General features: G+C 37.4%; 2 protein-coding genes across 2 annotated transcripts; one reads left to right on the top strand and one right to left on the bottom strand.

Moving 5' to 3' along the window:
* Positions 1 to 10,632: 10,632 nt before the first annotated feature.
* On the top strand, positions 10,633 to 12,195 carry LOC142550854 (uncharacterized). The gene is made up of 3 exons (XM_075659902.1): positions 10,633 to 11,260; positions 11,374 to 11,481; positions 11,855 to 12,195. The coding sequence occupies exons 1-3, from the start codon at positions 10,664 to 10,666 to the stop codon at positions 12,011 to 12,013; spliced, it is 864 nt and encodes a 287-aa protein (XP_075516017.1). The 5' UTR covers positions 10,633 to 10,663; the 3' UTR covers positions 12,014 to 12,195.
* Positions 12,196 to 12,454: 259 nt separating this feature from the next.
* LOC142551240 (uncharacterized) lies at positions 12,455 to 25,068 on the bottom strand. The gene is made up of 9 exons (XM_075660368.1): positions 24,631 to 25,068; positions 23,996 to 24,140; positions 22,568 to 22,891; positions 21,779 to 21,856; positions 21,401 to 21,695; positions 19,509 to 19,567; positions 14,911 to 15,000; positions 14,301 to 14,392; positions 12,455 to 14,145 (listed from the first exon to the last, which is right to left on the bottom strand). Exons 1-9 carry the CDS (start codon positions 25,041 to 25,043, stop codon positions 12,891 to 12,893), a joined length of 2,751 nt encoding a protein of 916 aa, XP_075516483.1. The 5' UTR covers positions 25,044 to 25,068; the 3' UTR covers positions 12,455 to 12,890.
* Positions 25,069 to 25,651: the final 583 nt, after the last annotated feature.

Genomic DNA, 25,651 nt, shown 5'->3' with positions numbered 1-25,651 from the left:
ATTATATTAACACATCTATTCTCCCACATTCATTTTAACATTCACACTCATTATTTGTAGGTCCCGCTGTCCACTCATGCGTTCAAAGAATTAAACGCCCCATACCCTCTTTCCTGTGAGTGGGCGTAATAACGTCCACTCACAATGGAGAGGGGTGTTAAATGAGTGTTATAACACCCATTTAACACCCTATTGTGGGTGCCCTTATACACTTATACTTATCTAACAAATCATAACACCCATTTAACACCCTATTGTGGGTGTCCTTATACACTTATACTTATCTAACAAATCATTGTATGGCGTCTTAAAATAATAAATTCCATAGTTCCAAATCATTGAAGCCATTTTATTGTCAAATAGTCTAATTCCTTGCTTGAATACTGCCAAAACCATGGTTTACACGATTTTCACATAAACCCAACCTATTCAAATAAGTCAATTTTTATGTTTTTTTTAAAACGAATTGACACGTGGCATTTTTTGTATGGTTGAGGGTAGTGCTCTTGCAGGTAGTATCGACGAAGACAATATGTTGCTTTGTTGGTTTTGACTCATATAGTTAAAATTTTGGTTGGAAAGAAAGAGGAAGAAAAGCTAAAGACTAAAATAATGAGGCACGAGAAAGATTTATAGTTGAAAGGTGGACTATGAAATAACAAATCCTCTTATGCAATATTTGGTAATTCAAAGACTGGATAAAAATGATTGAGACAACCTTGAAATGTTTGTGAAATTTAGTCTAGAAATAGCGGCTGAGTGTTGCAATGAGAGTTTATTTCTTGGAAATATATTATTTTCTTTGAGCTACACCAGCTACAGGAAAGAAGAAAAGGGAAAAAAAAGAAAAGAAAAGGGTTCATCACTCGATCTCACTTGCAATCTCAACAATGTAGCATAAGAGCACAAAAACATATTGCTTTGGTCGAATCGGATTGAGCTGAACAAGACGCAAACAAGGCATTTGAACTGAATCTAGAGAATATGGATGTGAATTTGGTGATATATTCAAAAAAAAAAAAAGAAGAAGAAAATGGTTATATTTGATTTGATGGAGAGATTTGTACTTGGTTTCATGTCTTTTGGAATTGAAAAACAAATAGTATGTCTCTTTTGATATGGTTTCATGGATCTACATTTCGGGACGGTGCTAGATTTTTCCTTTAGGGGAGGCAAATTTTTTCTTAAAATAATTAACACTGAACTCGAAGATGAACTAATTCGAGCCGAATTCGAGTCTTCAAATTTTTCTCATATTTGGCTTGATTGAGTTCACCTACACATATATATTGTTTTATATTACGTGCAAAATAATTGTAATAATAATATTTATTATATTCGACATATTGTAATTAATTTTGTAAAACACTTAACTTACTACATGAAAAATTTATAAATAAAAAACTATTTGAAGAAATTAGAATGCCAAAATCTACAATACAATAATTTATTTATAACAAATTTTTTTAAAGAAAAACAACACAGATTAAAAGATTAACACATAATTTATTTATTTTTAAACACAAATTTTGCAAAACAAAATCATAAAAGAGAGGGATTCCGATAGAAAGAATTTTTTTTAATAAAGATTTTCAGAGAGTGTTATTAACCACTGAGATTGAAGAGGTGATACTAATATTGTAGATTTTTGTATTTCATTTAAAAGACTTGAAATAGCAAAGTCTTGGTAAAAATAGCACTTGGGTCATGGCGAATTCTTGTATAAAAATGGTGCCCTCACCCACACTAACCTATGGGGACAAAGTTTAGGGGGCGGTGGCAACCACCTGTCTCCATATATCTTAGCTTCGTTTCTATATATATTTGTGAGATGAGTCGACTTGATACATATTTGAAATGAAAACTTATGTGTTTATCATAAAAATAATATATTTTCGTTTGATAGTGTTGGAATGAGATCCATATAAAAAAATTGATACGTGATATAGTCTTAATTTTTGTGAATATCAAATTAATTTAATTTTATGCATATATTGTTCTTAGGTCACGTATCATAGTAGAGTTCATAATGTTCGTATCATTTGGTTCCATAATTTTCAGATCTCAAAAAAAAAAAAAAAAAACATATCATTTCGCAAAATTCCAAAAAATTATACTTCTAAAACTATAATATTATGTTAGTCCAAATTAAATGTAATACATTATTCCAAAAATCTATCAACATACTTAAAGATCGTAGCTAATAGCTGCAAAGTGTTTGAATGCGGTTGGAATGCTGGAAAGCATAGAAGTTCATTTTTTCACTCTGAATTATCCTGGCAAAAATATTTGCAAGAGAATTTAAAAAGTATAATCCTGAGAGAGTAATCTTTCTCAAATTTCAGTTTTATTAGGGAAAAAATTACCATTTTGTTTTTATAACATAATCATTTTTCATTTTTAGTCATATAATGTTGGAATATTTCATTTTCGCAATCTTGATTTTGATGTTAACAAAACTTGTTATTGTGTTTCTAATAATTTTACCTAAGTGCGTAGAAACTGAAACTGATCAGGCTTCGAAATGATTAGTTACCTAGCTTAAACTGAAAGTGTCAACTGATTGATCGAACTGAACCAGTACAACTGAAGTATCAAGAGTACTTCAACTGATTGTCCAGTTGATAGGTGGTTCAGCAGAAAACCTTTAGAAGTCCTGCCAGCTGATGAAGATCCAACTGACCAGTTCAACTAAATCAGTGAAACCAGTTCAGCTGACGAGTCAACTAATTTCACCTCACCAGTTCAGAACATCAGTTAAGAGCGAACAAGTTTGCAGATAAGACAAGCTTAATCCAGCTGTGCACAAAGGTACAAAAGCTATTGTACGGCCAAGGTACAATAAGAGACGTTGCAGCGCTTAAAGCCAAATGTTCCAGAAAATTATTTGGAGGAACAAATTCAAACTGCAACAGACTCATTCACCGAGTCTCACTATACGTTCAGCCAAACGCCTATAAATAGAAGCCGAAGCTCAGTGAAGATGATGATGAGAGTTGAAGAGTGAAAAGATAAAATACAGAGAAGGCACGCATAATGCTTATCAGCTTTGAAGAAGCAATCAGCCCAGTCGAAGGAACACTTCGAGTTATATCAGCTTAGTATAGAAGCTTATTTCCCTCAATGTGTGAGAACACCTTTCGTTTTGTTTTCAGATATCAGTTCTCACACATACATACACACCACCACTCAATACCGTCTTGCAAAAAGACGCAAAAATTGTGTATGTATTCTTTGACATATAGACGTTAAACAAGTGTTGGCTGGAAGGTGATGCCTTCAGTCTAGACTAAGAGTTCAGTTAAGCAGTGAGTAAGTCATAAGTTGGGTGGGTTTGTACAAAGTGTTGTATCAAAATCTTCTAGTGAATCCTACCCGAGGTGGTAGAAGGGGTTACTTAGAAGTCTCCGAACATACATAAACATATCTTGTGTATTAACTGTTTAACTGTGTTTTAAACTGATTTGATCAGTTCAACTGATATCAATTCAGTTCTGTCCATAGCTGAACTGATAGAAGCCAGAATTGATTCACCGTATTCAAGTCGATCAGTTTACACAAGTCATTAGTTATTAAAATATCTCAGTTTTTCTTAACAAATGATTATTTCGAGTGTTTTCCGCTTGGTTTGAAACCAAACTCGATTTAATTCATCGGTGTATATATTCTTAGAACATGAGCTATGACAGCCCATTGAGAATATTGAGTTTGAAGCACCCTCGCAGGTGCCCGAACCGATCCATCATAAACCACAATCTCGAAACTCTGAATCTCTACCTGGAGCGGTCTCTGTATGAACAAATGAGCAATCACTGCATGCTTCCTGCTCAGGGCATCTGCAACCACATTAGCCTTACCCGGGTGGTAGCTAATGTCATAATCGTAATCCTTAACTAGCTCTAACCATTGTATCTGCCTTGCGTTCAACTCTTTTTGTGTGAAGAAATACTTCAGGCTTTTGTGGCCCATGAAAATCCTGCACTTCTCTTCATACAGATAATGTTTCTAAATCTTCAAGGCAAAAATCACTGCTGCTAGCTCAAAGTCATGAGTCGGATAATTTTTTTCATGGACCTTCAGCTTTCTGGACGCATAAGCTATAACTCTGTCATGCTGTATCAAAATCGCTCCCAAACCTAGCCTCGAAGCATCTGTATATACCACAAACTCACCATGCCCCGATGGCATAGCTAGAACTGGTGTTGTGTTCAATGCATGGTTCAGTCTGTCAAAGCTCTCCTGGCACTCTGCTCCCCAGATAAACTTGGTATTCTTCTTTGTCAAGGCTGTCATAGGCACCGCAATAGAAAAGAATCCCTGAATAAACTTCCTGTAATAACCAGCCAGTCCCAAGAAGCTACAGATCTATGTGGCGCTCTTAGACACTGGCCAATCTCTGACTGTCTCCACGTTGCTGGGGTCGACCTCTACACCATCTCGAGATACAATGTGGCACAAGCATGCCACTCTGTCAAGCCAGAACTCGCACTTACTTAACTTGGCGTAGAGTCGTCTGTCCCATAGAGTCTGTAATACGGTCCTCAGATGCTGACTGTGCTCCTCTCAGCTCCTCGAATAAATCAGTATGTCATCTATAAAAACATAGCTGAAACACGCGATTCATTAGATGCATTAAGGTCGTTGGCGCGTTCGTCAAACCGAAGGGCATCACCAAAAACTCATAGTGCCCATAAAGCGTCCTGAATGCCGTCTTATGCACGTCAGACTCTCTAACCTTCAGCTGATGGTATCCGGACCGGAGGTCTATCTTTGAAAATACCGATGCTCCCTAAAGCTGATCAAACAAATCCTCAATCCTCGGCAGTGGATATTTGTTCTTGATCGTAACTATGTTCAGCTCTCGGTAATCTATGCAGAGTCGCATGCTGCCATCTTTCTTCTTTACAAATAGTACCAGTGCGTCCCATGGAGAAACTCTAGGACGGATGAAACCCTTATCTAGCAAATCATGTATCTGATATTTCAAATCCTTCATCTCTGCAGGTGCTAGTCGATAGGGCGCCTTAGAAATAGGTACGGTACTTGGCATAAGCTCGATAGAAAAATGCACCTCTCTGTCTGGTGGAATGCCTGAAACATCGTCAGGGAAAAACCCAGGGGAAATCTCTGACCACATCAACATCCTCTGACCTCTGACTGGATGGCTCTGAAACTGATACAATACTGGCAAAAAATGCCTGACAGCCTCTCTTCACGAGCTTCCTCGCACACACGCAGGAAATAATGTGTGGAATCTGCTGGTGTCTGGCTGCCTAAAAAATAAACGGCTTACCACTAGGGATATCGTCCTGTCTTTTTGCGTTGGGGTCGCGTTTGGGAGGCATGATATCTGAATACAGTCCAAATTCTAAACGTAACCCATCATGCAATTTAATCTAGTTTCAAAATAGTAAATTCTTAAATCGTGAAAGCATCTAAACATGTACTGAAAATCGTAAATCGTGTAATCATGCAGGTGATAGCAATAAAATCATTTAAGACATTTAAAACATAAAAGCTTATAGACTTGAGACTTGAATACTGAGCTGCAGAAGCTGGAGGTGGCACAACCCTATACAAGACGTTGCTTTGATACCAACTGAAACATCTACTAATAATACTAAATCTATTTTTTTTTGTAAACTCAATTTCTAAATTTAAAATCTTGCATGCATGCACGACTGCTGAAAAATACACCTTTAACAAAAGGATCATGATTAAATAACAGATGAAATACTGTAGTTTAAAATTTGCTAACTTGGCCCTCAACCATGCATGAACAAAATAAAACGAGTAAAGTGCTGAAAATCACATCATATCATAGTAACGTGTAAAACCGATCATGTCTACTCAAAGCTCATAAAAACGTGATGTGCAGAAAAGTGTGGTCCTCGGGTTATTGCACACATCCAGCCTTGCCTACTCAGAGTTTGGTATCCAGTCCCCTCCTCAAATATATATACATAACATGCAACAGTGAAAAATACTGTAATAAGATGTGTTTCATGAACTTAAAAGCATAAACACAAACATGTCATGAGAAATCATATTGTGTAAGAACAGCTCATCGTATCATCATATACTTATATATTTACTTTAATTGAATTCCGTTAATTATTTGTGACTTTCGTATCAGCTCTATTTGATGGATTCATCTACATATAACCGTGGTATCAGGCGGCTGTCGGACCTCAGCAACATAATTATCCATCCACTAGGCTTAGGCCTCATTATCATCGTATACATATATCGTCAGTCACAACCAAACTTATCCTTCAAACATCATCATTTTCATCACTTAACAAAAATCATGCATATACGTAATTTTCTTTAAAACCCAGCATGCAACATATTTTGTTCATAATTCATAAAAATCATATACATGATACATAACCTTTAAAAACATGATAAATTTGTGCTCAAGGCGCTGTCAGAACTAAAATCTCGACTCGGGTGCAAAATGACCATTTTGCCCCTGGAAACCCTAAATGACCATTTTATCCCTGAACCTCTACATTTCGACCCGAAGCTTACCAAACTCCTTAAAACATCCCAAAACATAACTAAAAGTATTTCTCAAACATAAACTCGAACCTGTTTCACAACTTACACGATTCGTTTTAAAACTTTCCAGAGTCCCGGTTTTAACCCGAATCAACTCGAAGTCAACAAATTTTTTTTCAAACTTACTTCATATCTTAAATCTACTATACCAGCCCCTAAACCAACAATTTCAGACCATGTATGACCCCCAGTACCTTGCTGAAAGTTGCTGGAAAAATCTGCAAGTTTACCACTCGAAACCCTAAATGCTCCACCTTCCATATTTTCGGTCCTAGCCTACACCCAACGGGACCAGCCATGCACCAGCCCCTTATAGCCCACCTTAGGACCCTCCTGGACCTACTTGATTCACGGCCAAAGCCCATGCAAGCTGCAACATGCCAACAGCCGAGAAACATCCCAAAACATTCACCTGCAGCACATTTCGACTCACACACCGTCGACCGATTTCTCCACAAACTCTAGCAATGTTCGAGCCACTCTGGGCCATAGCTCAGACCCACCAGGGTCTAGTCCAGGGCTAGGGAAGACCTTGCACAGCAGGTGTACCCAAAACTTCCGATCGAGCCACCCCACCTCAAGCAAACATGATGTAACATTCGGCCTATGCACAAACTCAACCCTCTACATGCTCCAGCCCTTTGACATGATATATTACACGTGAACAGCCCCTTAGTAACCAAACTCAGCAGTCCCCTTGCACAAGAATCATAAAACGTGAGCATGAGTCAAGTGAAAGGCAACTTTTTCATGTCAAACTTATATAAAAATGCATACACAAGGTAGATCATAAAATTTTCATGCAAATACATAAAACTCAGCATACTTACGATGTGTATGAGGAGAAAATGAAAGTACAAGCGTGCATTGATGATTAACAATCAAAAGTTTGAAGGTACGCGTGCGGGACGTGAAACAGAGAGGAGGGGTGAAGCTTCCTTGATGAAACCACCAATGGCCGAGGCTTGTTGGAATTTTTTGTTGAGGAACACGAGAGAGAGAGGCCGCTGACGGAGGGTGAGGGTGATTGCTAAGTGGGGATTAGGTTTAGGGTGGCTTAATGGGGCTTTTAAAATGATTAATTAAGCCCTAATGGGCCCTAATATGAAAATTAAAGGATAAAAAGGTTTTGAGCCTAGTATGCTTAAAAATAAACTCATCAAGCCCAATAACACTCTCGAAAAATATTTCGTTTTGATACGTTTTAGAAAATATTGCTCGAGCCCTCAAAAATTCCTCTGAATCGTTAAAATTTGCGTACCAGTTAAAAATATAACCTGACGGGTAAAAATACTCAACCAAGCCCTATTTTCAAAAATCATACTTAAAACACCTCCTATAAAATAACTAAAAATAATTATTCAATAAAAATATTTTTGTTGATCCCCGGTCTCTAATCCTCGTTCGAGCGCGAAATGCAACTTAAATCCTAATGCATGAAACTTTAAAATACTCGTGAATTAAATACTAACCATGCAATAATTATGCACTAAATTCATAAAATCATTAAGCACATAACTTAAATAAAAAACCTAGATTGTATGCATTCAGGTTACGTCGTTAAATTTTCTGGAGTTACATACATGTTGAGCCCTATCATTCTTGTTGATCAATTACTATTATTCATTTTTATTCGGCACTAAGTGTTCTATAACTCGGGATCAGTGTGTGGATGATAGGCCTATATTGATACACATGAAATCTTAGTTAAAATTGATAAATCCCGTTGTTAATGTATCCCCCGGGGTGAGGGCTGAGATTGTGATATCCAGTTATGTTTGTTTGTGTCATTCCTGTTATATACTGTTACAGCTGTATGGAGGCCGAGTTGGGGTGTTGATTAGCACACTCTGTCATATCTCGTATACTTAGCAGGGAGGTTTAGCTGCATGACGATGTAACTCCCCTATGTGTTGCTCGAGCATTATTCTTGTTGATCGTATAATTCGTTTGGCTCAATTTACCTCGTTGATATTGATCCATGTTTATGCATTTCACATTTCATCTACATATATATTTATGCATGATTTATGTTATGGCTATGTTTGTTGAACTGTTTCACATCAGAATCCTAATCTCGGTTGTTTATGGGGGGGAAGAGGGCTGATGTGGTTGCTTTTGGGCACCATAGTAGATCTCCCAAGTGGTTTTGCAGCAGGCAGAGGTTCCGCTGACGGAGCTCGTGGTTGAGGTTGAATTATTTGTTTTTGTTCGTGAGAGTCTCTCAGCCAGCAATATTTATATATTCTGAGTTGTGGTCAGTTTTTGTCACGTTTTATTATTCGAGAAGATACCCCGTGTATTTGTATTAGTATCTGGATTGATCGTTGCTTGTTTGAATTTAATTTATGTTGTTTGGGAGCCTTGCCGGAGTATTTGATCTACTGTCTGTGATGTTTATGTTTTGTGCCTGGTCGGTACTTGCATGTGTTTATTTATGAATACCCCAACATCGTCCTTGAGTTATTTTCTTTGACAGATATTTTAAATTTTTTTAGTATGTCCACTTTATGGGGAGCTCATGCTGAAATTTTTCCAGGCCTTGAGGTCCATTTTAAAGTATTTTAAACCATTTTTCCGCTGCAAATTGAAAAAAATCATTTTTTTCGTAATTAAACGTAATTTAAGATATTGGGCCTCACATATTCCTACATGGACAAGTCACGTCGTGTAGAAGTGCATCTTGACATCAATGATGACAACAATTTGCAGTGTATGCTGAATTCTAGTAACGAAATGTGGTGTATTGAATTTTATATTGAAACAGATTTCATCGAGCATAATGTACATGTTGAGGTTCCTGAATTATACATTCCATGTATAATTGAAGGGTTCGATTATGTGAGATTTATTGATGAAGATGATACTTCTACTGTTGTTTTTTTCAGACCAATAGATGAAAATCGTTCTAATTCGGAGTATTTTACTGAGGAGTGAGATTGGTATATTATGGGCACCGTAGAAGAAAAGGTTTGTTGGCCGATTCCAACACGAGGATGAGATTATGGTGCAAGAGGATGGTACTCAGTTGACGCAAATCATTCAGGTAGTGATTGTTCACTGAATGCACATACTAGTGGTTCGGGTCAGGTATTGACACCTGTTGTACCTGAAGAACAAATATCATGTGAGTTGTCATTATATATTCACCTTGACGCCACCAAGATAGTTACTCAACCTGATACAATTGCAAGTGAAACAAATGAAGATGAGCGTGATGATGGGAATGCAACATTTTCTCATATTTGTCCATCTGTCACACCTGTTGGCCCATCCTTGTATGATGTACTTCAATTCTTTAGTACAATACATGACGAGCAATGCCCTGATTATGTTGGAATTCAATCTGATTCGAATTTGAGTTATTATAACACAGATAGAGGAGAACTTTGCATGAATATGATTTTTAAAGATAAAAAGTATTTGATAGCAGCATTTAAAAAAACAAAATGGAAGCCTCCCCCCTTGGGACAATTGCGACTTGATGTTGATGTTGGTTTTCAGGATCTCCTTGGTAATTATAGTGTGGGTGCTTTGATTCGAGATCTCTTTGGTATTATATGCTATGAGCATCCGCCAACCTGGAGCAGTGGTGGAAGCAGAGATTACAACTATTAATTTTGGTATTCGGCTAGCAATGCAAGGTAATTTTAGTGGTGTGTGGGTGTTCTCGGATTCTTTAATTGTTGTTCAAGATGTTACTTTTTTTATCTGAAAATCTTAACGATCAATGATTGTTTGTGTCGAAGATCTGAAAATCTTAAAGATCAATGATTGTTTGTGTTGAATATTTTGGATCTGCTAGCTTCTAGTAGATTTAGGAATTAGGAGTTTTGATCATGTTAGTAGACGTGCGAACGAAATAATTCACTGTATGACACACTACGTTTTGTCTCAACCATCATCTTCGTGTTGGGTTGATGGTTGAAGCTACTTCTCACTTGATTAATACATAAATGTTCTTTTCCCTCAAAAAAAAAAAAAAAAAAAAGAACAAATGCATGCAACGGACTATATATGCTGACTAAATTTTTAAACAATATCTGTTTTTTTTTTTTTCGAACAAAGCTGAGCTGAAAATCTGCAGAGAGAAATCAAGATGAGTGATCAAGAAACGATCCTCTTCCATGAAATCCAACAGGAAGACACCAACTTTGAAGCCGATGCTTTGAACCGCCTGCACCTCTCAACCGCCGTCCATCACCACCACCAAACAACCGCCATACCCTACCAAACCGCCGCGGAGCCACCTGAAAGCTGCACTACATACAGTAACACGAAGAAAAGACAGTTCCTCCCTCCAATGGCGTTTCAAGAACCATCTAAGAGGGCCAACCTCCACTGCTCTTGTCCCCATGCCCCCAACGCCGCCGCTAACAACAACAGCAGCACGAACCCTTTTCTTGGTTTCACCGCTCTTGCGCTTCCACTCCCATTTCCGAGTTCTCCTTCACTTCCTCTTCGCCGCACTATCTCCGAGCCAACTCATTTTTCTGGCCATATACTGACCCCGCCATTGCAGGAGGGCCCCGTGATCAATAAAAAGGAAGCGGAGTCGTCAACAATTCTCCGAACAATATCGGATCCCACCCCTGCTGCCAATCTCAAGGCGTCGAACGCCATCACGCCGCCACGCCCGCCACCGTCAAGGAAGGTTATGGAGTCTCTGAGCCTCGGGGAGAGCCCTGATACCATGGTTGAATGCTCTGTCGAATCTTTTCAATTTGATCGATGATTGTTTGTTCTCCTAGTAAAATTTCATCTATTTCTTGATTAAGAAGTTCTTATAATAATTGGGTTTTATTGCAGAGATTGAAGAGAATTAAAGAGAGGTTAAGTGAGATGAATCAATGGTGGAATCACGTCATGTCTGAAGAGGAAGAGGATCAAGAAGATGAATGTAAAAACATACCGAAGGTTTCACCTTTTCTGATCTTTCTTTCTATCATAAATTTTTCGTCTCCTGAATTTGAAGTTTGCTATATTTTACAGTTTGATACTAATATTTACCAATTATTCATTTTTCTTCGGATTTTTTGGGTATTGATGTTTTTGGATTACGGAACATTCTCGAATTTCTGATCACGGATTTTTTTATACTCTGAATAGATAATATGGTAATCTTGTTTATGCATGATGCTGAATATTTGAGCTTATTCCCTCTTTATTTTAGTAGCATTTTCTGATCCAGCAGGCCATTTTTTATCAGTATAACAAGAACCCTTCAGTAATATTTGCCATCTTTGTCGAATTTCTGATCACGGAAAGTATGTATTCGATAATATTCCAGGCCGAACCCGAGACCGAAACGGACAAACCTCAGGAGGAAGCTGTGTGGGTGGAGCAGAATGGGAACTGCTTGGTTCTCCATTTCAAGTGCCCCTGTGGAAATGGCTATCAGGTTCTGCTTAATGGAAACAACTGCTACTACAAATTGACAAGTTTCTGATGTTTTCTGCCTGGATGCCGGAATTAGACAAGAACTAGTGGTGCTACTGCAAAATATTTGTCACTATTTTTCTGTTTTCACAAGAATTACCTCAGTTCTTGCTGTGCAAGTTGAAGAAATTTGACTGCATTTTTTGTACTCATTTTTCCAAGATTTTTTTAGTAGAACACGAAACAAATTCGATCCAAAACCATTTGTGCTCGTCCGTTGTTTGAAGGAGATGTTCAGCGTTAAAACTAAAACTTGCATTAACTAATTATATGAAAATAAGACAAATTTGACAAACCTGAATTGTGTGGGAATTTAAAAACTCAAAAATAACGATATTAAATATGGTGAAATTGAAAGATGCAGTCTCAAGGGAGCGTGCATGTCCTTTCACAAACAAAGTTCGTTAATGTATAATATATACTAATAAGTGCCAAGTCTTCTAACAAATAAGAAATTTTGACATGACCAACTTTAAATACTATTATGAAGATCTAGAGCATCACTACAAGATATGCAGTACAATAATAAGCTCATACACACACCTTATCTCAAAATAACTTGCCTTTTAAGTAACAAACAGAAAAAAATCTTTCGCCAGCTCCGCAAATGACCCGATGTTATAAACATATTGTACATGAACTGAATAAGTAACATAAAACGAACCAGCACTCCTACATGTAAATAGTTTAATTGTTGAAGAATCCTTAAAAACAGATTATTGGATGTAAATACGCACCTATCCGATCCAGGGCCAATCTCTTGAACTCCCCAAATGTAATCTCAATTTCCGAGGACTAGCTTGTGTCTGCGTAGACCATTATTGATAGGACATAGTGGGGAAGAACGACTAGCATTAGTTAGCACCAAAAAATGTTGAGGTTCAGCTTCATGCACCAGGCAATGAGGTAGCTTTCAATGAACCTTGCACCTTTTCGAGCAAAGAAGTCAGATCTCTATATTCTTTAGTGTCAGAAAAACTAGCAGCTTGCTTAATTGTACTTTTTAAATGCATCTCAGCAGTGAAGAGTTCTTTACGGCTGGAGCCACGCAAAGCAAGTTCTTGATATACACGACATAGTTCCAAGGAAGCATGAGCAAATTTCACAAATCGTTCCCTATCTTTCCATAGATCGGATCCCTGGTACGATCTAACTTGCTTAAGAAGGGCCTCTGAGCACATTGTAAGATCCCCTTTCAGTTTGTGCCACCGCGCATATAATCCCCACGAGTCCGCAGTCCCGCCACTTTGAGCAATTTGTCTTAATACTTGGCCCAACAGATTAATCAAATGCTCAGTTTCACGAGTTCTTGATGATTCAGCTTCCATTCTTGTGGATTCTTTGAGTTGATCCACAAGTGAATCAACCTTGATAGAGTCTATATTCTCACTATCATCATTTGGCACAAGGAACTGAACAGGACTGGTCGAAGCCCGCCCTTCAATATCTAGCATAATTCTCTCCAACAACTCAGAATCTACTCTTTTCTTTTTAGTCATGTCAAGCACCTTTTGTACTGCTTCTAAGGCCTGGCTGAAATTTCCTATATCTGCAGCAACATGACTAAAATTCTCCCACATTTGCCAGCTGTCACGCTTCAATTTTAGAGCTTCCTTAAACGCGATAAACGCCTCCTTATTTCTCTTTTTTATCATATGTAAACAAGCAATATTATTCCAGGCCTCCCCATTGTCGGGATCAAGTTGAACTGCTCGTGTAAAAGCATCTAGTGCCTTGTCAACATCCCTAGCCTTTAAGGAAGCAGCGCCAAATGCAAACCAGCCCTCAGGATGCATGGAATTTAAAGACATCGCTGATTCCCATAGAAGTTTTGATTTTGCATAGTCTCCGCGGTTGTAGGCAGAGCGAGCAAGAGAGCGGAAAGCTCGAGCAGACCGATTTCCTGAAACTTCCAGGGCTTTCTCATAGCTAGCGTCATCATTTGTACTATCACCAAGAGAACACCATAACCTAGGGTCGGATGGATTTTCAGATAATCGTGCTCTAATGAGTTCAACAGCTGCTGCTTTCTTATCCATTAACTGGTAACAATATATCAGATTATCCCAAAGCTCCAGATCCTCGTAAATTTTAACAGCTTCTCCTATTAAGCCACAACTGACTAATAGATCACTATACTCCCTGAATAATGTAATGATGATATGCCGGTCAATTAATGTGAAAAGTTCTTTTAAGTTTTAATAGCATAAAAAGTGCAGGAGAAAGCAGAATGATAGACAGATGCAGTACAAGTGAAGCTTTGCTTTGAGATGAATTAGAATGAAAAAGTTACATACTTGCGTAGTGCAGGAACTGAAGGCATATTAACTCCAAAACAGTAATACATTCTTTCAGCTACTCCAGGAGAAAGGTTATGGATGTTCTCCACCTATAATTGAATGACTTGTGTCACAAAAAACGAAAGGAATGCTTCCCCATCATGTGAAAATCGAACATAAGTATATAAATTATCTGAAGACAATGCTGCCCCAAAACAAAATTTACAAAAAAGAATTCCCCAATCCATGCAGACAATTTGCAAAGGCGTAATAGTTTAGACCCGAATAAACAGGTAACCACCCGGCCACTCAATGTTGTTTCATAAATGAGCTGGACAGACCCAGTAAGATTTTGCTACACACGTCAAAGTATGCTATATGCCACAGAGCGAGGAAGAAAAAATAACATAGCAAACAGGAGATACACACTAGAGTTAATCACCTAAAGGGCCCTCGTCCCCATATATCCTATTGGGCTTAAAATGTGAGTCTCATTCAATTGATTACTTGAAAAGTTTTAATACGAAGATGTCACAAAATTAGATCAACGATACCTAGAGGTTACAGAATACATCACGAGGTAAAAAAAAGTGCTGCCATAAATGAGAGAAATGACTGATAAAACTACCACTTTCTCCATCATCATTAGTGCTCGCTGCTTTGTTCTACCACGAGTGGACTCCCACCGGATACGCAGTATGTTGCAGAAACATTGAAGCTGAAAAACATAGAGTTTCGATTTTTATTAGCAGAGATCTAAAGCAAATAAAGTAACAAAGGTGTAAGCGAGTCGTTTTCTACTCAAGAAAAGCAAAAGATTAGGAAGTGGAAATGGAATCCAAACAAACTCGGCAACCTTTGTTCTTTCAAGACATGATTCTCAACTAAAGGTCAGTTGATATGCATATATAGGTTCATGTTGAATGATAATAGCTAGTCACAGAGAGAATATTTTAAAAATGCTCTCTCCTTTCGTGTCACCTTTTTCCCACCGTCCAACTCTCTTTCCCAAACAGTGCTCCTTGACCTCCATCATCGTCGACCACACCTTCACCACTGGTCCCGGCGCCGACCGCTGGTTGCCGGAAAACTTTTTTCAATTTCACCGGCTTCGTCTTCTTATAGTCGGGGTTTATTTTCTGCTGTCTTGTTCGCGACTAAACTCTAGCTTCACTCCCGCATATTTCCGCCGAACCTTTTCTCTTGTTTGTGGCGCACGCCGGTTACGACTGGTACTGGAATAGCTCACTGGTTTAACCTCGTCAGAAATGCATGCAACGAGCAGATTGAGAACGCCCCCTGTATCTAGGCTAGTAGCACGGGACAAAGTGATAAAGATTGAACACAAAGTATTCACGCTGTGGTTGGGAAATGGGGCTGTTTGATATGGTGGGCTGAAAGAACTAGGAGATCGAGTTACATGCTGGACTTTGACCGTGAGGAGGAACGCTGGATAAGCCTAAGATTCAAGGACTTCATCAATAATCCCTATTCAAGCTCGGACTTTCATCGATATAGAGGCAGGAACGCGGTTTTCACATTACAGAGAATTACCAACAAGCATGGAAGATTCCTTGAGGTGTCCAAATTCTGTATGATGGGCAGAAAGCAAACCACAATTGTGCCCAGCGGATACAATTCAGGGGGGTGGAAGAACATATCGATTACCTTGGGGAAGTTGCTGTCAGGGAGTTATCAGAGGAGGACTCAACAACCTATCCTACATCACGGTTCAAACCCGCTGAGAATCAACACAGTAAAACATGATGATAGAACAATAGAGAGGGAGCCTAAACGAGGGCAGTTGAAAGCTATGGAGGACAGTGGTAGGCTAAGAACGGACATGAAGTGGCATGAAGCACTCATTTTTACCAAAGGTAGGGTGAATATCTCTTGGGAGCTAATTCAAGTCGTTCTTGGGAACTCTACAAATAAATCGATAGAACTATTTCCGTTTCAAGCCAACAAAGCAGTATGGTGGCCCTTGAATTCGAATGAGTTCAGCACACATATTATTCTCCACCTCAACCCCTTTGGAAATTTCTCTCTCGGAACAGACAAGACATCTACCCTCGCAGTCCCTCCTCCTAATAGACCACTAGACAACCCCAGGACTGAGAACGACGCTGGTAGAATAGAATGGATCTTGAAAGAGTGATTTAGAATTGAAGAGTTAATACAGGTTAGTACCTGTCCCACATTAGGTTTCGCATTTTCAGGTTGATGTGGCTCGGTGATAGACATAAACCCCTTCGATGGTGAGAACATCCCCTCCATTACCGCTGCCTCTTTTGCAGTTTTAGTTGACTCCTCTGATCGGAAAGAAACCTGACTATCAAACTCTGAGGAATTGTATCTCCAGCAAATCGTCTTGTGAATCATCAAACTCGATTTCTACTATGTCATCTGAATCATGTATCCCCAACTTCTTGCTATCCTCCCTGTTAAAGAGGCCTGAATCTGTTATCCCATCTTCGCCATGACCCACATTTTCCTCAACACGGCCTCTCTTATGTCTTCTGCGATAGATTTTCCCATAAGTAGGCACTAGTTAATTATTGCTTGCAGCACCCACCCTACTGTCTTGCTCCTCGGCGTCTGTATTAGTCATAGAATGAATTGGCGAGCATCTGAATTTTATTGCTTCTTTTGGGACGACTTTCCTCAATATCTTGAACACTTTTCCCTCCAATTGTGGTGGCGAAGTCTCACTCTTTCCTGCTGATCGTTTCTGTTGTACCTTCAAAGGCCTAGACCTCTGCGCGTCTTCCATCCTTTCCCCATTGTTCCCATACCCAAATCTTGTCCTCTTGTCTTCCGTGCTTGTTGGTTGATCTATTATAACCCCCGTTTCTTTCTTTCCTTTAATAGGACAGCTTATGAACTCCGCCTTTCCTATCTGTTTCCTGTGGATGTTTGTGTTGCCCCATCCCACCAAGTTCCTCTTGCCATCCACCACAACTTGACATATGTTTGCCGTTCATACTGCTCATAAGCTATAGGATCGAAGGATTCTACCCAAATTCTAATCTATATATTCCCTCCTTCCAACGGAATCTGTATCCTGCTTTGAATAAACCCTCCTTCAATGCCTTTCACCTTAATCTTATCAGATTCAAGATCACGGAAAAGTAATGTATCAGCGCTGATGTCCAGCAAGAGATTAAAAGAAACCGCTTCTGATAGTGATGGATCCAAAGCTCCAGGGCCAGACGGGTTTACATTGGCTTTCATTCAAAAGAGTTGGCATACGGTCAAAGCGGATTTAATGAAGGTGTTTGTTGAATTTTTTGAAGGAGGAGTTGTTAATGGCATCACAAACGAAACCTATATTTGTCTAATCCCAAAGAAACAAGAAGCGATTAAGGTTAATGACTTAGTTTGACAACGAGCATGCATGGCCAAAGTCTTGACAAATAGACTGAAGAAATTATTGGGCAGTACAATAGCGGAGAACCAGTGTGCTTTTATTAAAGGAAGACAGATTCTGGATTGTTGCCTTATTGCGAATGATGTTGTAGATGAATATCGACGGGAAAAAAAAAAAGAAAGGTTGGGCGCTTAAAGTTGACTTGGAAAAGGCGTACGATAACGTCGACTAGAGATTTCTGGATTTTGTGTTACAAAAGAAAGAGTTTGGAGATAGATGGAATAGGTGGATTATGGGTGCGTGTCTAATGTTTCTTTCTCGATTTTTATCGATGGAAGGCCACGGGGAAAATTTAAAGGGAGAGAACCAGGACCATCTATTGGTGCATTGTTCTTTTTCAAGTGGTATATGGATTAAAGTGTTGCAACAGTTGGGCTTTGAATGAACTTTTCCGAGTAAGACACAAGACATGTTCATTATGGAGAAGGGCCTGCCCACCGGAAGAAGATTAACGAGATTCTGGTATCTGGTAATCCATTGCATTTTTTGGTCAATATGGCTGGAGAGGAACAACATAATATTCGCATATTTGTCGGAGTCCGTGGATGACGTATGGGGGAAGATCAAATTCAGATTTGCGAGTCGGACGACTAAGCTGACAGAGTTTAATCACTTATCTATTTCATACTTTGTTAGGGATTGGAAATTTATATGGTCATGACGATAGTGTGGTAGTGTTTTTTCGATTTTAACAGTAACTCGTTTTGCAGATTACTCATCAACTACTATTGTAACGTTAAATGAACAAGGGCATGCTTCTCGGGTGAGGAGCACAACCGATAGAGCTAGGTCTTTCTAAACCAATCCAGTATTTGTATCCCGTATGGAGCCGTTGTTCTTCGTCAGTGTATCGTTACTGACATTGATTATCCTAAATAGAAAGCTCGTAGCTCCTCCGGACCACTTGTGGCCTTCATGATGTAGGAATCAAAATAGCCGCCTTCCTGTAGCCTATCTATACAGTCACTAATCTGAATAGATAGGTGCTCTCGACTATCATTATAAGATAATACAATGCATAAGTCACGTTAGGACAAAAGCAAGTAGTGGAGCAGGATGGAATCAACCTAAAAAAAATGATATGCATATATAGCAAGCATATAAATCAATGAATAATATAAAAGAAGTAACTATGCAGAATATGGGGGACGCTTTTGGACTCTTCTTTAGCAAGGTACAACTACGTATTGTCCAAAATTCTAGGAAGATCCAGCTGCATAAGCTGCCAAATTTTTTTTTAAAATGATAAGTTTTTTGTTCTCCAGCACAAAAAAATATATGGGCTCACAAAGACTCGCTTCAATAACAAATAACCAATAAGACGACACATATGATTCCTGAATTCAGAGCATGCTATCAACACAAATTTCAAATAGAAGAAAGCCACCACTTTTATACGCCAGTTTTCTTGGAATTTTGATTCAACGGTCTCACTTAAAAATGGAAAAATAAAAAGATTAAAACCTACCGGTGTATAATGTTCCATCCCCTTCTACTACTACTGAAAAACTCAGCCCAAGATACGTTCCAATTGGTTATAGTAGAAACTATCACCTTAGTCAATGGACACATCATAACAATAAAGCATCTTCAGTGATACCAAATTGCCACTTCCAAGAGGAAAAAATAGAATTCTTATTTGACAGAAGCTAATTAGACTTCAAATTTAAATCCAACACAAACATCCAAATAAACAGAACTTTGAATCCAAAGTTGTGCAACTAAAGCCAATTCACATCAAGATCTAATAAAATCAAATGATGTAAATTCATAAATATAAGCATCATTTTACTTACAATGAATGGTGATGAAGGCTGAGAATCGATAGCCTCTATATACGGAGCCATTTCCCACTCTAAAACAAATAACAAGAACAAGTGAGAACCCTATATGAAGATTAAGCACGGTGAAAGATATGTTGAAAACTACATCGCAATACAAGGATGCCACAATCAAAATGATCTAAAATATCATGAGTCGGCTTGCTACTGGCTTTATCATGCATACACAATCTTAACAACCATTACAAATGACTTCTGATATAGAGGAGCCTTAAGGATAAGATCTTTACTTTGGAGATGACTGGTTTCCGTGCATAGCTAAATGGTGGATACAACTTATTTTTGTTCCTGAAGTTTTATTGCTTTAAATAAATCATGTACACGAGCTAATCAATTTCATCCTTTGAATTACGTTTTGCTTGAAATTTTCTGGAAAAAATTGGATACCCTATCATGTGATCAAATAACCTTGAAATAACCAAAAATAGGCTCTTGATTGTCTATCTCATCCTTGGTGTTATAGTTTCCGTAACAATTTCTTAAGATTAATGATTAAAAAATGATCAGTTTTGGTAAAGTTTTACCTATTTTTGTCAATTCTTGGTTGGACAAAGAATATGAATACTGCATTACAAACATTAAACAATAAGTATTTAAACAAAACAATATAAAGGTTTTTATACTGAACGTAGTTAGAATGGAAATATCAATTAAATTGAAACAACATAATTTTAAATATGTGTACAATAGAAAACAACTCTTCTACTTTCATGAAGCAATACTTCGGATATTTATTAGTAGCACAAGAATATGCTACTTTCGTAAATTTGGAGTACATTTACCATAAGCAATATTACGATATCTTGCAATTTAAAAACTAGATGCACGACTATTTTTGCCCCATAAATTTCCACTGTTTTATTTCCCTCCCAGCACTAAAATGCTAGAATCTCAATTGCATGAACAATATAGCTGAATGCATGGTTGTTTATAGGTACAATACTTCAAAATCCATTTCATTGGCCATAAGAACAAACAGTAAATTGTTCTTAAAGAATATATATTGGGCCAGACAGTTTGCTCAATATCTATGCTTCAAATTTGCCTATATATATTTAGTGATAAAGCAGCTATACTAAGTGATCCAATCATTCTCAACAGTTTGATGACTTATTGCCAACATTGAATCTTAAGACTTGATGATTTTCTTTTCTTGGGTGCTAATGTTTTGAGCAAGGATGCAGCTGCTTTATGCATAAACATGACCAATAATTTTCTTCAATTTTGTGGGTAAAAATCCAAGATAAAATTGGCTAATTTAAAACAAATAGAATGCACCCCTTTCTGGTTGGGTAATGGAGTGGAGACTTTGTTTTTGTTTTAAATCAAGAGTTGGTTTGATATTTGGAAATCGTTTTGCAGACTTGTAAGAGGTTAAGAAATAAGTAACGCACAACTTCATGTATTTCAGAAGAAGAAAAAGCAAGAAAAGGCACTACATTACTAGTATCTTGCTCACCAATGAACCTTAACTTTATTCATCTCGTCTTCCCCTTAAGCTCTCGCACTTTGTATTACCCTCTCCCCTCATTTCATGTTTAGAGTTTTTTTTTTTTAAATTCTGCGTTTTAAGGTCTTTAACTGCTATTACCGACCAATATTCTTGAATAGCAAAAAGAATTCATGCAAAATAATATGGGTTTTCCATGATACATAAAATTTTTAGGGTTGATCGTTGAAATTATTTGCATTGGATAAATTGTGTGGTTTGAGGTGTCAAAGATAGATCTTGTCAGTTCACTCTAGGCTGTAAAACATGGTTGTTTGATTAAGTGACGGGTTGTTTTCCCTACTACAATTACATAAAGAATAACAAGGAGAAACTCGTGTTTGAACTGACTACTTACTTTGAAAATCATCATTACGGGCACTTTTCTGAATTGAAAGACAGTTGGCCAAAATCATAGCTTGGTGTACTGCCTTCAATTGGGTGGTAGCAATAGCATGATTTTGAACATCATGTTCACTACTAGCACTACTGCTCATATCTGCTATGAATTTCGGGGTCATCAATACATCGGATGTTTCTTGAGGTGGTTGATATGGATATTTGTCAATAATGTTTGACTTGTGGCCCAAAGGAGCACATGCATCTCCATGATTGGTTCCTGCAACAAGGCGAAGCTGTGGCTTTGGTTCCACCTGTACCAAAGGTGTCATTAATGGATGCATAAGAAGCCAACCATTGCCAACAAATTTCAAGTGATCATATATCAATTGAATACCTGATGCATGGTCCTAAAACCCAGAGACCCACTGACGAAAAAATTGTAATTGGATATCCCTGCAGCAGATTCGAAATGCTTCCTGTAATTTGATACAAGCATAAGATAGTCATTATGCAGCCTATAGTAAAAAATGCAAGCTTCATAATTGCCTCTTTAAAAGAGCTTCAAAATACATAGCATCACACTGCACAAAGTAATGCCGCCCACAACAGGCTTAGCAAAAGATGATTAGCTATAAGGTTTGTAAATGCATTGAAATAGAAAATAACATGAACATAGAAATGGTAACATCAACAGGAGGAACAAAGAAAAGGGAGGGGGGGAGCAAGACCGCTGGGCGGCTTCATTCATATCCAAGTGAACACCAATGAAATCCTTGTGTTCTATGATCAAACTGCAAATAATCGTGAAACAGCACAATATTTCATAACATTTATATGTTTTTAAACTTCAGTGATAAAGAGAAATGTTTCATGCAACCATCAACTTTTCATGTCTTTGATGTTTCCAAACACAAGGACCATTGCCAGTTAAGCTATACTTTCATGGGTTTCACTAAAGAGCCAGTCCATGATATACCCTTTCTTTATTAATTGCACCACATGCCATCTCCGTGCTATTTTACTTGAATTCCATAGAAGACATACACCATTCTTCTCAGAATGCAAATAAACTTAGATACATTATATCTATTCTTAAATTCTGATAAGCGATTCATAAACTAATTATATTGGCAGAAATTCCATCAAGTCAAACCTTAAATTAGAAAATATAAACCATAACTACTCGCCTGAAAGAATCCACGCGCCCATAGTATAGTTCCATTATCCCCATTTCTAAATGGAGCATTGATAGGATAGTCAAAGAATCATCACTAGTGCCCCAATAATCTTTTAGATTCTCCAAGCTGCCCATATGACAGAAACTTTCACGCATAAAGACTTGTAACAAATCAAACACGAATGAGGAATGCTCGGCCAATAATCTCTGTTGCAAGAATAGAGCTCTGGCTAACCACCATGTGATGGTTCTTACTCCGTCTATTGAAGAAAACTTTTCAAATAACAAATCTTTTGTCCTCATTAGCAGAGTTTTCGCAAAAATTAAGTACTGCAAAGAGAAAAACGAATCAAAACATAATTCCATTTGCAACTGCAATATGGTAACAAGAATATGTACAAGAGTCTCATGTTCAAACAGAAGATTCTAGTTATTAAAATAATTATCACTAATCTAAGAGTCAACAGCACCATTTATAACAATACTTGTAAAAACTCAAATGTTTTTCCTAAAGATAAGACTTAAGTGAAGGTTAAGGATTACAAGTCAAGGGTACATAGTGACCACCAGACAGAAAAGAAAAAACCTTAGACATAACCAAAACTACATCAAACTTGGACGTTTCTGTCTCAGTAAATTGAATTCAAAAGGCCATGAGATAGTGAATCGGAATTATGTAAAGAAATCCAAGACTGTAGAAAGACAATAATAGATACCCAGAGTGAAATACAATTTTTAGATCATCTGGATCTTGTATTATGATTGTTCTAACCTTCTAAGCTACATAATTATTTTTTAAATCACCAGAATTAGTTATGACTGTTCAAATATAGTTGCCAGTAGACTGTGACAGTTTTGATGCATGTATTCCAGCTGATTAAAATTAAAAGGAACACCAGCCATGGGAGCATAGCCCATTGATGAGTTTAAGATCAAAGCTAATTGCATAATAAAAAGTCATATGGGTCCCAGATGAAACTGACATTTCCAAGAGGTTATAAACCAATCACGGAGTTAAGCTTATGATGTTTGCATTTCGCCGTCAAGCAAAAACAAATAAAGTTTCTTCATTACATACATGAACAAAAATAATTCATCAAATCTCTTCTCCTCTCATCTGATTGCAAATCCCGACATATTTTTGGCATAATTTCCAAATAACACAAATAGATATAGTCAGGGTTCTTATCATACATCTTGAAGTGTCAAAGCTGTCAAAATAATTCAGAAATTCAAATTATGCTCATACATTGTCCACTCCAAACATGCATACTTCTCACAAGTTTTCGTTTGAAAGGAACCGGTTCAAAACCTAATAACCATGTAAAAGATTGTCAAAAAACGTTTATATAATTTCTTTTGCATAATAATATAAGTCTTTAAACCGATAAATAAAACAATGGTGAAAATACTTGATAAAAACACATGAAGTACCTGCAAGTTAGAACATTTTCCATGCAAGTCAGAACCAACAGACATCATTTCTTTAACTGCCCATGCTTCCCAATCACAACATTCTGCCTTTCTTTCTACATTCTGCAGCCCCACAAGTGGCATCAAGGGAAGCTTATCTTGTGGCCTATTACAAGCATGCACGGAAAAAGAAGGTGAACGTTGATTCACCATTAAACACAGGTATAATAGAACATTTATTCCATAACTAGCTACTAATTAGCAAAATATTGGCATGGTCTTTCTGCATTGTTCAAAAATCATCAAGTGATCCGACATAGAGGGTTTAACTGGAATCTTATAAATCAAACTTAATAAATTGTGTATGACATCCAAATATAAGAAGTATATCAAGGATATAAGATAAAACTAAATAACGTCAATGCTAAAATTTTAAAAAAAAATCATGCAAGGAATCTGGAATATTAGTTTAACAACATTTAAACAGAGCAATCCAGCTTCAACATTGTATACAATCTTGTACATAGAGCTTTAAAAATCTAATTTTTGCACCTTTTTATTGCTTTTTTTTATAAACGACAAAATAAGAAAAAACAAATCATGCCAGAAATAGGATATGCTGAAGCACGGATGTGTGAAAGAAATAAGAAACAGACCCAGTAACATTGCACTGTGTAAAAGCAAGCAAAGCCGCAACACCAACAGCCACCACAAGCAACGCTTTACCAGACGTCTCCTCCCAGCTTTCTTCTTTAACATCAAGAAACGAGTTTGCACACTGGGGTAGCGATTCGGAGTAGAATCGTTGAGCAGATTCACACGAGCTGAACTGCAGACTGGAGAATAGAGTTTGGGAAGCGGAAGAGGAGAGGGCTTGCGCATAATGTCCGGATTCAATCAGCGTGACGACGTCGTTTATGAGGGGGAGCAAGGAAGAAACGGCCGGAAGGGATTTGGTGGGGGATGGCGGAGATGAGGGGTGGTCAGACGGCAGAGAGCAGCGGAGCAGGCGGAGTTCCAGATGACGAAAAGCTTGGATTTTGTTCAATTGACGTTCATTTGCCGCCATTTTTAGGGTTCTGAAGAAGAGTGAGGTTTTTTCTGGGGAATATAGGCATATAACCATGGACCATTAAATGACTATTTTACCCTCACTTAAAAAATTTTCCTTCGTTCTATATTAGTCATGGGTGATCAAAATTTTTTATCAATCGTCCAAACTGAATTGCACCGTTTTTTTAAATATTTTATAAAAATCACGATTCGGTTAATTTTTTTGTCAAGAATCATCAAACCATACTACCTAAACCACTTTCCATAATATTTAACTTATGATTATAATAATTTGTAAACAACATATTCAATTAAAGAAGTCATCGTTCATTATATCTCAATTATTCTCAAAATTATTAGTTCTACAACGAAAACTTATTTTCTTCTTAATTATTCTTCATATTAGTCTTTTATTAGAGTATTTATTTATTTTACAACAAAATTTTGTTTGAAGTTTAAAAATAAATAAAAAAAAGAAGATAAAATAGTGTAAATATTATTTTTGTTGTGAGTGTGTTGTATTATTAAATTATTAACTTAGTTTTAAATTTTGATTATTATTTTATCTAGTTTTATCTTTGTATTATTTGAACACTATATTTTTGTTGTTTTCAAATAAATTAG

This window comes from Primulina tabacum, chromosome 7 (assembly GCF_025594145.1).
Source record: "Primulina tabacum isolate GXHZ01 chromosome 7, ASM2559414v2, whole genome shotgun sequence".
NCBI lineage: Eukaryota > Viridiplantae > Streptophyta > Magnoliopsida > Lamiales > Gesneriaceae > Primulina > Primulina tabacum.
The sequence above is the reverse complement of the archived record's forward strand: the minus strand, read 5'-3'. Positions and strand labels throughout refer to the sequence as shown.

Coding starts and splice junctions, on each gene's coding strand:
- LOC142550854 (XM_075659902.1), top strand. CDS start 10,664: ATGAGTGATCAAGAAACGATCCTCTTCCATGAAATCCAACAGGAAGAC. Junction 11,261..11,373: donor GGGAGAGCCCTGATACCATG/GTTGAATGCTCT, acceptor GTTTTATTGCAG/AGATTGAAGAGAATTAAAGA. Junction 11,482..11,854: donor AATGTAAAAACATACCGAAG/GTTTCACCTTTT, acceptor ATAATATTCCAG/GCCGAACCCGAGACCGAAAC.
- LOC142551240 (XM_075660368.1), bottom strand. CDS start 25,043: ATGGCGGCAAATGAACGTCAATTGAACAAAATCCAAGCTTTTCGTCAT. Junction 21,857..22,567: donor GCGTGGATTCTTTCAGGCGA/GTAGTTATGGTT, acceptor AATTACAGGAAG/CATTTCGAATCTGCTGCAGG. Junction 15,001..19,508: donor AGCCTTCATCACCATTCATT/GTAAGTAAAATG, acceptor TATGTTTTTCAG/CTTCAATGTTTCTGCAACAT.